Below are 13,860 nucleotides of genomic sequence, written 5' to 3' on the forward strand. Positions count from 1 at the left end.
AGGGTCAACTGTATTATAGTACTACCCCCAGAATCTCAGCATGTGAACTTAGAGATAGAATCTTTTTTTTCTTTTTCTTTTAAAATAATTTTCAATTTTTCAATTATAGTTGACATATAATATTTTATTAGTTTTAGGTGTACAACTTAGTGATTAGATGGGAGGGGAGATAAGGTCTTTTAGAGGTAATCAAATTAAAATAAGGTGGGCTCATTTAATATAACTGGTGCCCTCATAAGGAGGGAAAATTTGGACAGACATGTACAGAAAAGTGATGTAAAGATATAGGGAGAAGACAGCTAACTATAAGCCAAGGAGAGAGGCTTAAAGCAGGTCCTTCTCTCACAGCTCTCAGAAGGAAGTTTGTGCTGACACCTTGATTTTGGACTTCCGGCCTCCAGAACTGTGACAATAAACTTCTGTTGTTTAAGCTATCTAGTTTGTGGTACTTTGTTTTGTTTTCGTACAAAAATCGAAGATAGTCTTTGGAAGTTTTTCTTACTTCTCACCCAAAGATAGATTAGAAATTCTGTAATTTACCTGCATGAATTCAGTACCATAGATGTCTTTGATATATCTTAATTCCTTAAACTTTATAATTCCATTAAACATATTCTTCAGTAAACTGGTAATGTTTTCATTAATCTTTTCTTGTTAGTCATAATAAAATTGATGTAAAAGATATGAGTATTCACAAATTAAGCTCTTTAACTTGTTACAGAATTTTTTAAAAAATTATTTACATCCAGCATTATAAAAATGTCAAACTAACCATTGAAATAGAACCCAATTTAGAGTTTATTTCTCATATCTAGTTTTTACTAAGCCTAACCAAACAAAAATATGATTTCATTACCTGTTTTGGAGTACATGAATTCGTTAAGGCATTAGTTTCTAATTCTTCCTCATTTTTATTTGTTGGAATACCTAGAAGCACTACGGTACGTGGAAGCAGTGGAAATCAGGCCAAGATTTTCTTTACATTCTTACTTCTTCTTTATCGATTCCCTCTCTATTTAACCACATAATTATATTACAATTACACATGACACCTCCTCCTCAAACCCCTTGATTAAACTGTTTTTATTGATTTATTAAACATATATTATTGAGTATCTAGTATGCACCAGGCATTCAGACAGAGATGTGAACAAGCTACATAGAATCTCTGCCCTCAGGGAGTTTATATTCTAGGTTTCAGAGAAGCTACATGAAACTGTAAAAGGAATTTACTTTTAATGTCTTTACTTTTCTACTACTTCTCCATTGTATTGCTACTTAATCTTGCTTCAAACTTTTTAACCACCTTAGAAGCTATATTCTTACAGTTTTCTTTCGCACAGTTTTTATCTACACTATAACCCTGATTAGTACTGGTCCAGAAAGATTCTAGGTTCAAAGGAAATTCAGTCAATTTTCAGGAAGCTTATTCTATGGAAAAGATTATATTTGTGACTAATAAACATTGAAAATACATATTCTTAGGTAATTGATTTCTTTTTTACCTCCTCAGAATGATTTATTTTATTTTATTTTTTTTTAGGTGAGGCAACCCTTGGTTGACCTCACAGATTGCAAGGACCTTGTCATCTTACAATCCCTTATTTTATTTTATTTCATTTATTTTATTTATTTTATTTTTTTATGCCTACAGCACCTAATCTTCCTAAGTGGTCTTCCATCCAAACACTAACCAGGTTTGACCCTGCTTAGCTTCTGAGATCCTCCTCAGAATATTTTAATGTTGGTTTTATAAAGACTTGAGTCTTAAAATATTTTAACTGTTTTGGGAAACTTTTCACCTTGCTATTTCTAGAAACTAAAATCTTTGAGTGGTCAAGTAGTTCTATATTGGGCATTTTCACCCTAACAGATTCAGAGATGGCAAGATATTCTAGGAGGTCACGGGATTAGAAAAATCTGAGTTCTCTGTTTTCTATGGAGCATGAGTTTAGGGATATTTAGCTTCAGGATTTTTCTTTTTTGCCTTGATGTGAGGTTATCCTCACATCACAGAGTCAGGAAAGACAGAGAGGGAGAGGGAGAGGGAGAGGGAGAGGGAGAGGGAGAGGGAGAGGGAGAGGGAGAGGGAGAGGTTGAGGGAGAGAGAGAGAGAGAGAGAGAGAGAGAGAGAGAGAGAGAAGAGAAGAAGTGAGGAGATGATAGAGGAGAGAAAAGAAGAGAAAAGGAGAAGAACCACCATCATTCCCCAAGGAAATGACATTTTGGGTAAATGCTCTAATCTAGGAAGGGAAGAGAGACCAAGGTGACCCCAATGCTATAAAAATAGCTAAGTAGACTCTTCCCAGAAAAATGTCACAGCAGGCTCTAGAAAGCAATTAGAGTAATATTTTGGCATCTTGTACTACTAAGAGGAAGATTCTCCTACTGCCCTAGTTACAGCCTTGATTTTTATTTATTCCTTGGTTGTAAATACTTATGAAATTATTATAGAATGCTATGAAGAAATAGGTGTGAGAGTAAACAAACTCTAACAGGAATCTTTTCTCCAAATGCTGAAGCAGCTGCAGAAAGAGGCCAAGACGGTCCCTAACATACCTTGCTGTCTGCTTCGCCCTTTTCCCACCTTCTTCTCCTATTCCTTCTACACCTAATCTTTTAAAATTTTCTAGCTTTACTGTGCGACCTCCCAAAGAAACCTGGCCACTTGATAGGTATGCCTGTCCTTAGACCAAGGACAAGGGTAGTTCCCTGAAAGCTCTTTCATTTCTGGACCAGGAGGGTATCCTGAGGCTGGGGGCCAGAGCAGTTTACTTTCCCAATAAGTAGGAGTTGGAGCTCAGAGAGATTGTGCTTCAGTTAAAAAGCATGTTGGGGAAACAGTTTGCCCTGTGAACTTAACTTTCTTAAACCCCATAGCAGGGATAAAAGTCCTGATCCCTGTGTTGGTGAGGAGCCAACAAATCCCATACTCAGACAAGCCGATGAGCTAGGAACTAAGGCTTTAGTTAAGCAGGTGGGGAACAGCATCCTATTTGTAGGTCTAGAGTCTTTTTATCTGCTAATTTTAAGAATGTTGATACTTATTATTGAATTTTTTGATTTGCTTTTAAAATATTAACTAGTATGAATTAAAAAAACTCTTTAAAATATGCCTTCACATTATTTCCACTAGTGAACTATCTTTAGCTTGACCCAAATTTTTAATTAAACTTTCTATTGATCCAATTCTCATTACAATTCTTACCCTTATGCTTTTATAATTAGAAATTGCCATGAAAAAAGAAAAAAAGAAAAGGAAAAAAGGAAAAAAGAAAAGAAAAAGAAAAAAAGAAATCTCCAATTGGAAACATCCATTTCAATGGCTCTTCCCACACCCATCTTAGATTTGCGTTACCTTAAAAAGCATTTCCAGATCATAAAATATGGGTGAGCATTATATATGGCACCAATACTTCAGCACCAGTTCTTTTTCTTAACACAAACAAACAAACCAGAAAAAAAGAAAGAAAGAAAGAAAGAAAGAAAGAAAGAAAGAAAGAAAGAAAGAAAGAAAAGAAAAGAAAAAACAAACCAAACCAAAAACTCCACAAAGAACTTGAAAATTTCAAGGAACTCTGCTATACTTTCCATTCAAAAAAGTTCCCATGAACTGTATCAAAGTGAGGATCTAACTATTGTAGGCTTTTCTTGAGAGTCGCTGGGGTGACAAAATATCTCCTGATTGAGGATGCTTCTCATCTGCATTCTGTGGTGCTAATGAGTAATTCCCCCAGCGCAGCCAGACCTACCCAGACAAACGCACCTCTCCTCCAGTCCAAACCCTCTGAGACTTAGTGGTTGAAGTGGAAAAAAGCACCTCGAGCTCAAACTTTTTTCACACTCAGTGGCTCCTAAGACCATGCTGAAAACGAGGAAAAATAATAATTGTAAATATGTTTTTAGAATGCTAGGTGGGAGAATACATAATGTAGGACTGTATAGTATTGAAATCAATAATTTATATTAATATAAAATAAAAAGAGATTGATGAATCATTACTATGTCTGTCTCGTTTGGCTTAACAGAAAACACATTATAGAAAAGCTGTGGTGTGGGTACTGGATCAGCAAACAAGCCGAGGTCAAGATTCCCTAATTTCCTGCCAGTTATTAAAGGTAGCGACACCATCTTTGAACCAAATTTAACTTATTTTTCAGTCTTCATTTATATGTTATCCATATCCAAACACAGAGCTAAGATGCATTAGATTCCTGAGCCAAACTAACAACTTGAGGGAAAGTTGATACAAGGATTCATTCATACATTTTGTTCATGATTTTATTTAACAAATGTAGTTTAATTTACAAATGTGGTGAACAAGGTCCCTGTCCTTAAGGATTCCACAGCACAGCAGATGGCCCCAGTCATACTGGACCATAATCCTAAGACTGCTTACTTACCTGTAGCTCCCACAGGTGTGCTGTGCTGTTGGAGGGACTCAAACATTTCAGATCTTAGCTACTTCTGAAGAAAGCACGCTAGGAGCCATTGGTGTCTCCACAGTGGTTCCAAGACGTCTGATCAAATATATCTTGGACAAGTCTAAGACAGACTTCTAATTTGTTAGACAGCATTCCTACTGCCCTCAGGAGTCACTTGGGAAATGCATCTCTCTACAGCTGTAGTCACTCCCTGCCACGCAAACAATCCTCTCTGGAGAGGACTGGACTAGCAAACTGCTTTGAACAGTGCCTGACTCTTAGTGAACACTCATGCTACAGCCCTCTGACAAGGCAGGGAGAGTTTCACATAAGGACAGGACTTTCATTATCATTTCAATTCAGATGCTTTAAAGCAGTCTTAACAGAACAGTAAAGGGAAATTAAATGTAAAGGGATGCTGTTCATGGAATAGTTGTGGAGAATAACCACTTTGGAGGAGGTTAATTTCATTTCTCAGTTCTGTTAAGAGTATCAGAACCAGGCTGAGAACCTTTGCTTGGTTCCTCATCATTTTTAGGGAGAGGAGGAAGCTAGGGCAGTCATACCTTTTCAGTTCTCTTCTGACCACCCTGGATTGTTTAACGCTGACAGGTAGGATATATAGACTCTGGGGTCGGGCACTTTGATTCAAACCCTGACTCTGCCACTAACTAGCTCTGTGATTTAGAACTAGTTCCTCCACCTCAGTCCTTCACCCTCAGTTTCTTCATCTGTGAAATCTAGATAACAATAGTATCTGCCTTTGGTTTTGTGTGTGTATGTGGGTGAGAGAGAAAGAGAGAATTTAGATACATAGTATACTTAAGCTTCTTAGAACAGTGCCTAACGATATTGGTTCAATATAAGTGATAGTTATAAGAATTGCTATTATTAAAGAACAATACAAGGAATCGTTCACAAAATCATGAAATATCGGGTCAAGACAGAAGTGTCTTGTCAAAGTTGTGGTCACTACTAGGCAGTTAGCTCTGTGGAGACAAGAACTGTATTTTGTTCCTACTTTACTTGTTAAAAAAAAATGTATAAGGCACAAATCGCTGGACTAGTTTGAGAGCAGAATGAACAAAGCACATGAGATCTGGAAGTGGAAACTACATGTGAGGGGTGGCTTAGCTCCATTCTAATTTGAAAAGGCGCACCATTTCCTCATCTTTAAAACAGAGAGGTCAATGAGAGAATTTCTAAGGTTCAATCCAAATAGAAAATCCTTTGAAATTTTATAGAAGATAATGTAATTATGGCTATAGAAGTCTTTTGTACCTAGTGTATTTCCAAAATGGATTATCATGTTGAAGATAATGTCATTTGTTTGTGTTTTCTGAATCACAAAGCAAGGAGCTGAATCACAAACAAATCTTTAAAACCATGAAAATGGATTATCTTTAGCACAACTGATAACTTTTAAAACTCTTGGATTGTGAGAATAAAATTGTTAAGGACATTTTCCCCATTCATCTTAAATGAATTTTTAGAGACTCTAAAGAATAAAACATAATCCATAGATATCTAATGCTAACTTGTTAACCTGTAGAGAATGAAAGTAGAACTCTTACAGAATTTAGCTTAGCAATTCTCAACTAAATGAAAATAAGCTGATTTAGTTGAGCTTTTAAGACATGAGGGTGGAAAGCATAAGTCCAAAGGATATGGGGGAACCAGCCCCTGGACTGCATTTCTTCAGACTGTGTTCCTAGAAGCTGGGTTTCCCAGAGCTGCCTCCGTCACTGTCAGTGCTGACGTCTGGCTTAAGGTCTGATAAATCAAGTAGTGGCAAAAGGATTTTACTTGGCGGGTGGTGGTGGGGATTCTATTGTAGAAAAAGAGAGTGAGAGGGAGATTTGAAATAAAAGGCTTAATAAAGAATATAGGCTTTGGGTCAAACAAGGTTTAAATTTTAGCTCTGCTACTTTTTAGCTATGTGACCTTGGACTGGTTGTTTACTATTACTAAACCACACTTTGCACATTTAACAATTTTTCTTGCTTCTTAGGGTTACTGGGAGGATTAAATGAGATAATACGTGCAAAGCACTTGAACCATAATGTCTAAAACATAATAAGTGCTCAATAAATAGATGATGGCTATACTTCTCCTAAACGAATGACGGGGACAGATAATCTGTTCTCTTTTGGTGAACTTCTTATGCTCTCTTTGGAATGTCTCAGAGGCATAGGAATCACTGCTTAGGATTTCTGTAGTCAAAATTTGGGTTTGAACCTTAGTCTTCTTAGAAAGTCCCAAAAAACTTGTGGGTTTTTTTTCTTCCCCAAAATCTATTCATGGTTTCATGTAGGCACTGAACAAAGTTTCACTTTGTAAGACTGTCCAGCTAGGTTAAAAATAAAATATGCAGAAATGTGTGGAACTTCAACAATAGAATATAAGAAAAAATGAATTACTCTTAGTTGAAAACAAAGGAATTATAGCATATTGATGCACATGTAAATTCTTAGAAAAAGTCTGGAAAGTTTGACACCAACATGATAACAACAGTTACCACTGGGGAAGGGACAAATATGGGGGAGGGATTGGTATTGTCTTAATGTTTTACACATTTATTTACATATTAGTTGTATAAATAAAAACCAAATCAAAATCAAAGCCAAACAAACAAAAAAGCAAAACCCAAAACAAAGTCATGGTAACAACTGAGATGAACTTTCAGAACAGAAAATTTCAACCAGTAGACAAGAATCAAGGAATTTATCCCTGGGGCTGTCTACGACTTGACACAAAGTCATATTCTGCTTAGTGTGCTGTCCTTGACCAGAGGAGAAAGCAGGAGAGGGCATTTCTGATCCCATATCCAGCAAATGAGAGACCCAGGTTCAAGGCAGATGAAGCTGCCTTCCAGATCTCGGTGTAAACATTTTTCTCTCGGCATACACTCAAGTAAGACATTAGTACCCTGGCTAGTTCTTTGTAAAATTCAAAGTCTACAGAGGCACCAACCGAAGGCTGTTGGTAAATTATGCTTTTAAGCAAAAAGAAACCAGATGGTAAATTAGTATATCAGTATATTTATATAGCAAAGAAAGTAAGAGGCAACTTTAAAAAATCTAGAATACCTGACTTTGGAGTTTTAACTTACCACCCCACTCTCCACAATTACCACCAAATCAATCAATCAATCAATCAATCAATTAATTAAAAGAGAGCAAAGAGTTTAAGTATTGAACTATGGGCTATGGCATTTTTATTAGCAAAACACTTGTTTACTGTTGGAACTTAGTTTTCACAAAGAGTCCTTTCCTTGGAAAGAAATATTTTGGCTCCAGGAAAAAGTGAGAAACATGGTGGAGGTCTGGGAAGTTTCACTGACTTGCTTTGATTCAGCTTGCTCTCTCCAGTAGAGAGAGATCTCGCCCAATGCTGGGGCTCCTTGAGCAGCAGTCAGGACAGGGTGGTTTTGCTTTGGTTTTAGTGCATATATTTTGGTTCATGACTTGAGAGAAGATTTTGCTTTTCTGAGCTCAGAGAAGTGTAGGAGCCTGTGCTGGCCCTCTGGCTGGGCCTGACCTGCTGTTTCAAGCCCTGCCTGCCCGGCTTCAGTGCAGGGAGGTAGTCCAGCCAGCCTGTAATTCATTGTGTTCTGCTGGTGAGTTAAGTGATGGGTTACATCACAGGCAGCATGGAAAGGACCTGAATGAAGTAAGAATGAATGGAGAGAGCCATTTTGATGGAATCGCCCTAGAGTATTAAATAGGATGGGCATCTGGGGGCTTGAGGACACTTCTGTTGCTTAAGAAACTCTCCACGAGAGTGTCAGTCATTGGTCACTTAACAATTATTAATTTCTTACCTCTCCCTTGTGTATAAGTTTGCAGATTTATGCAGACTACCAATGTGACCATGACAGTAAACTGAGTTTATTATGAACACACAAAAAAGAAAAAAATACAATTGCTCATTTATAATCAGTGTAACAATAATACTATAAATGGAAGAGCAAGGAATTTAAGACATAAATGTAGATAGCAGAACAACCTCATATTAGCACCTGATTGGACCACTCACTGCTCTCTCTAAAAGAGAGGTGGTCGTATGAAGCAAAATCAAAGCAATTTGAAATAGAGGATTTAAAATGCTGAATTCCATCATTTCTGTAAAAGGTCATTCTAGTTCTCAGCTATTTTTTACCATGGATAGAGAGAGCCTCAGCAAATTATTGGCTGAATGGATTTGGGAAGCCAGAAGCTGCTGCTTCTGACGAATGAAGATGATAATGCAGCACTTGAGACTGAGTGAATGAAAGAGGTGGAAAAAGTTGAACCCTTGAAAGATAAGAGTGAAAGCTACTGAATTTGTTCCTGACTAAATTACTAGCCATAACTGTACCCAGGCCAACTGGCTTTGAAACTGCCTGTAATCTTGTGGCTTTGATTGAGAAATTCCCATTTCCGACTCAAACCCTCCTTAAGGCATCCCAACCCAACGCCCTCCTCCCACAGCAACTCTTCCTAGGGGCCCCCACCCCAAATTTGCATCAAGGCAAGTATATTTCCCAGCTGGACCACTGCGCCAGAAGCACCTGTGTTCCTTCGGGGTTGGGCAACAAAACCTTAGGCTTGCCTCAAGCAGGCAATCAAAAGCATTTTAAGAGAAGAGGAGAAAACAAAAGAAACAAACAAAACCTGTCCTTACCCGCTTCTTAAAAAATTGGAAGGCTGAGCATTTCTTGACTGGGAATCCATTCATGTCTTTGTTTACCATTTTCCACAGTGGGAAGTTCACAGTTATAGATCCAGGGTGGCACCCGCCTGGTTAGTGCATCTGGTTCTCGGTTTCTCCCTTGGAGACAGTTAATGAAGACGGAGCGGGATGGAGAATCTAGCGGGACGCAGGTTCTCACTCACACATCCTGCAGCAGCGGCTACTGCAGCAACCTCTCCTCACTTTCAGTTGCCACCAGCAGTGGCTTTTCTCTTCCCATCGTTGCTCGGAAACACTGCAGGACCCCTGGAAGCAGCGGATTCTGGAGAGATGCTGCTGTTGCCTCTGTCGAGCGGGGGAAACACCCCCCTCCACCAACCCCTGCGCGCCCCCAGCTACCTGGCTGCTCTGCGACGCGAGCGATGAGCAAGTCGCTCTCCTCCAGGTGATGCGCTTGTGGAGGCTGCTCGAGAGGAGAGCTGTTTTTGATCGTGCAAGTTCCAGTGGGAGCTGTAGTTAAGCAGCTGAGAGGAGTAAGAAATAGCAGAAGCCAGAGGGAGGGAGGGAGAGCCGCGCCAGAAAGGAAGAGGGAGAGAGAAAGCGATGCTGGAAGAAGCAGCGATTCATGAATATCTGAGCAGCGGATGGAGAGAGGGCACCAGCTCAGGGCGCGCTGAAAAAGCAGTTGACTCCTTTCGGGCGGGCTACTTTAATAGCTTTTTTCCCCTTTCCTTTTCTCTTTTTCTTTTTTTGTCCTGAAGACCATTTAAATCAGTTTCATATAAAATTCAGACCATTTTTATTCTATGCTGCTTGAAATTCTTTTGATAAGCATTCCTGAATAAAAGCCTCTCAATGGAAATGTAATCAAATTTATTCCTGATCTGTCCAAATGTGGAGGGGAAGAAAATGAAGGAAAGTGTAAGCTTAGGCACACAATGACAGTCTGTCAGCAGGTGGACCTTCCCCCAGCGCCCTCTCCGTGTTACTTGCCATAACACAGCAGCAACGGTGAAGGTAATTGTGTCTTTTTCACTAAAGAAGTCTGTTGAAAAAGAACACAATAGACATATACAAACTGTTTTATGAGGAAACACAAAGAACATTACCGAAAAGTATTATGAATTCATTTAATGGAGAGGAAGGACTGGTGAATAAGAGTAAAGCATTCTTCTCAGCAAGTGAAAATGCACACCTCAAAATCTTCTCAGGTTATCTTTGCACATTAAATTCATTTAAAAAGCCATTTAATTTGTGTGTGGCCTATTTTTCCATTTTTACTCTCTAACGTTGATACTTTAAAAAATAGAGTCGACAGATAAATGGAGAGAGCAAAAAAAAATAAAGTTGGCATTTGAGCGGGCACTGCTTTGACATTAGTGTGTGGCTTTCTGCTAGTCCCCTGACCTCATGGTGCCTCTCAGAAGGTGCCTCATCCATGAAATGGCATCACTCATTCATTCACTCTTTCATTTGCTCATTCATTTATTTAGTCATTCACTTGTTTGCTGTCTCATTCCATTTATCCATCAAATCAAATTCAACTGTAGCACGGATTCCCAGCATGGGGAACCTTTTCACAGTCATTGCAAGGAAATGTAATTGATAAATAGGGAAAGGCACAATTCCTACTTGATAAAACCAATGGCTAGTTCATTTAAAACAACATACCTGACATTGTTAAAATATTTATATGACGGCTCTGGTAACTAGAGAAACGTACAGGGTAACTGGATGCATTGACTTCATTGAATTGAAATATAAACTATTATTGTTGGACCAGGTTTTTGGAGAAATAACAATAAATTCTTATTTGCTAAATGACTTGAGGTTTCAGAAAGAAAAGTGCAACGCAACCAAATGACGGCATTATAACCAAGGGAAAATGAACTATTCATTTTGAAGATCTATGTTAAATTGTCCAAGATACAAGAATACATTACTTAATCTGCAACACTGATAGGTTTTTAAGGTTTTTCTAAAGATTTCATTTAAAATTCTGGTAGATAAAAAGAGGATTTTTGAGGATAATAAAATATTCTCCATAATGATTATGGTGGTGGTTATATAACAACGTATTTGTCAAAACTCATCTAACTTTATACCTGAAAAAGGAAAATTTTGCTCTATGTAAGTTATAGTTCAATAGACTTGATTTTAAAACAAAACAAGGCCATTTAAATTCTTTCCTGCTTCTCATTTTTCCTCTCCCCAAAAAGTATTTTAAAAGATGTTTATTGAGTTTGAGTGATATGTAGAAGGGGCTCTCTAAGCATCTGGTAGTAAAGGGGTGCTTCCACATTGGGCTCAGCGTGCATACTGATTTGAAGTACTGGATGTTTATTTAGGGTGAAGAGGCCATGTCTAATAGAAACTCTAAGGGAGGAGGTGAAGATAGAATTAAATCCTATCTCTCCTTATTATATGCTATCCCATGGAGATGCTGCCACTGTCACCTAGTCTATGCTAGGTCCTATGGAAGGTCTTGTGAATACAAACATCAATAGTTTCTGTCTCTAAGTAAGTCAGAGCCTAGTGAAGAAACACACTCTGTAGTAAGAATGATATCTATCTATCTATCTATCTATCTATCTATCTATCTATCTATGTATCTAGATATATAAGCATTAATCCCACCTTGGTTTAGAGGGTTGTTAGGGTGGTTTAGTGGTTTAGAGTGGGTGGGAGGAAGCCCAAGAAGTTTTCCTCGATGGGATAATGTTATTGCAGAGCATTAAAAAATGAGAAGAGATCAGCTAGGTAGAGGAGGAGAAGCACAGGCAGAGGCTCTGATTAGATCAGGTAGTCTGTTATCTTGGACTATATTTTGATCATTGTGATAATAGAAAAATCAATTAAGTACACTGTGTTGGCTACTCAGGGAAAAGAAGGCATCTCATTTCACTCTTACCTCTATTTTCATAAATAAAGCTGCTTATAGATAGGCCCAGAGTGACTACTACTTACTAAATGTCTTTTTTACCAGGTTTATTAACACTTATGAAGGAAGACAGACTACTGCTTATGGTAAAAGAGAAAATGACCCCTGGACTCTGACAATATCCTCTTTGCACGTTAAACTTGTTTTAATTTAATTAATTTATTGGCTTACCTCTTCTTCTCATTAAACATTCTTATCCAGTTTTGTGGCCCCAGCACACAGTGGAGTGACCAAGCCATGCTATACAGTCGAAAAACGGTTTTCAAACGAATTAAACAAAAAACTATGTAGAGCTAACAACAGTCAAGCTGCCACTAGACCATTTGTAGGAGTCATTAAAGTCCTCTGAGATTCTTAAACTATTAAGCAAATTACCATCAAAACCGATGTGCTGAGCTCTAGTAAGAGCAAAGAGCCTCAATCCTCACTATCTCTTCTTTACGCCTCAATGACATTGCTACCCTGGGATGACACATCTTTTTTTTTTTTTTTTTTTATAAAAAACTTATGTTCAAAGGAATCCTTTGAATCTCTATTTGCTTTTTTTTATGTATATTCATTTTTCCTCTCAACAGTATTGTTTAAACTATAACACAAAGAAAAAAATGTGTAATGGCTAGGGAGGACTAACTACCAACATACACATGAAGTGGAGAGAGTGTTAAGTTGATTTGGAAGATCTGGTTATTAACCTCCCTTCTCTAATTGTGTGACCTTGAACAAGTCCTTTTAGTTCACTGAACCTCAGTTTTTTCATCTATAAAATAATGATAAACAAATGCATTCCAATTACCTCATAAGGTAATTGTCAGTACCAAATTACATGTGAAATGGTCTTGTAAAACAATAAATAACTCATTTTGGTTTTACTAAAGCAAAAAACTTACATTGTTGTAATACTTTTTTAGAAAGTTTATATTTCCATAGACTAAAGCGTTTTTGTGTGATATGCTTAGTTGTTAAATATAATGTATTTTTTTTTCTGTAGCAACCTGGAAAACACAAAAGATAATAAACAATAAAATTTCTGTCTAGTGACAAATGTCCCTAAGAGGAAAGGGACGCAAATAGACCTCATCATGAGAAATGTTTTATATTCCTCTTTGGTGGAGATGACTTGATCATATGCTTAAAACTCCAGCCACAATAGGAGCGATGTATGCAATTGAGAATTAAGAAATCCTATTGGAGATTCTAGGTTTGTTTTTATACACATGAAAGACTTTTTTTTTTTTAAGAAAAAATTAGAATCCTTTGGTTTAACCAAATTAGATTTCTTTTCATTAATGTGTGAATATATCAAATGAAACGTTATAAAAAATTCTAAAGTATCAGGTCATTACATATTTTTTTCTTTGAAAGAATTCTGTACAAACACAAAGAATCAATACCAGATAGACTCAAGGCATTTTGCAGAAAAGACGCAAGCAGCGATGACTTGTCCTTCCTTTTATAGATAGACTAAGTAAGTGCTGCACAGTTGCAATTTGTTTCCATTCTCATTATGCTAAAAAGTAGTCACATAATTTATGAATATACAGCTTCCTTATAGAGTCAGTATTTATCAACTGTATTCTTATAATTGCTAAGAAGGTCAAAAATATTTCCAGTGTTAACTGATTTGACACTATTTATTGAATGTCAAGTATGTGCTAGTCATTACACTTATGAGAAAGGGAACAAACCACTAAAAAGACCTGTTTTGTCTTGGTAAATTTGATCTAATAATAATATTTAATTCATATTTAAGGCATTCGATTTTATTTCAGGGATATGGTTTTAGCAAGGTCACCAGCTAAACTGGATTTTTATTTATCTCTA

The 13,860-nt window shown here is 37.3% G+C and overlaps 1 protein-coding gene across 1 annotated transcript in view; it reads right to left on the bottom strand.

The window, feature by feature from the left end:
* SGK1 (serum/glucocorticoid regulated kinase 1) overlaps window positions 1-9,780 on the bottom strand; it is a 101,009-nt gene extending 91,229 nt beyond the window's left edge. The window contains exon 1 of the mRNA XM_016155672.2: window positions 9,090-9,780. Within this exon, the coding sequence (XP_016011158.2) occupies window positions 9,090-9,158 (69 nt within the window). The 5' untranslated portion in view covers window positions 9,159-9,780. The remainder of the gene's footprint in view (window positions 1-9,089) is intronic.
* Between the last annotated feature and the right edge of the window lie 4,080 nt (window positions 9,781-13,860).

This window comes from Rousettus aegyptiacus, unplaced genomic scaffold (assembly GCF_014176215.1).
Source record: "Rousettus aegyptiacus isolate mRouAeg1 unplaced genomic scaffold, mRouAeg1.p scaffold_m13_p_1, whole genome shotgun sequence".
Taxonomy (NCBI): domain Eukaryota; kingdom Metazoa; phylum Chordata; class Mammalia; order Chiroptera; family Pteropodidae; genus Rousettus; species Rousettus aegyptiacus.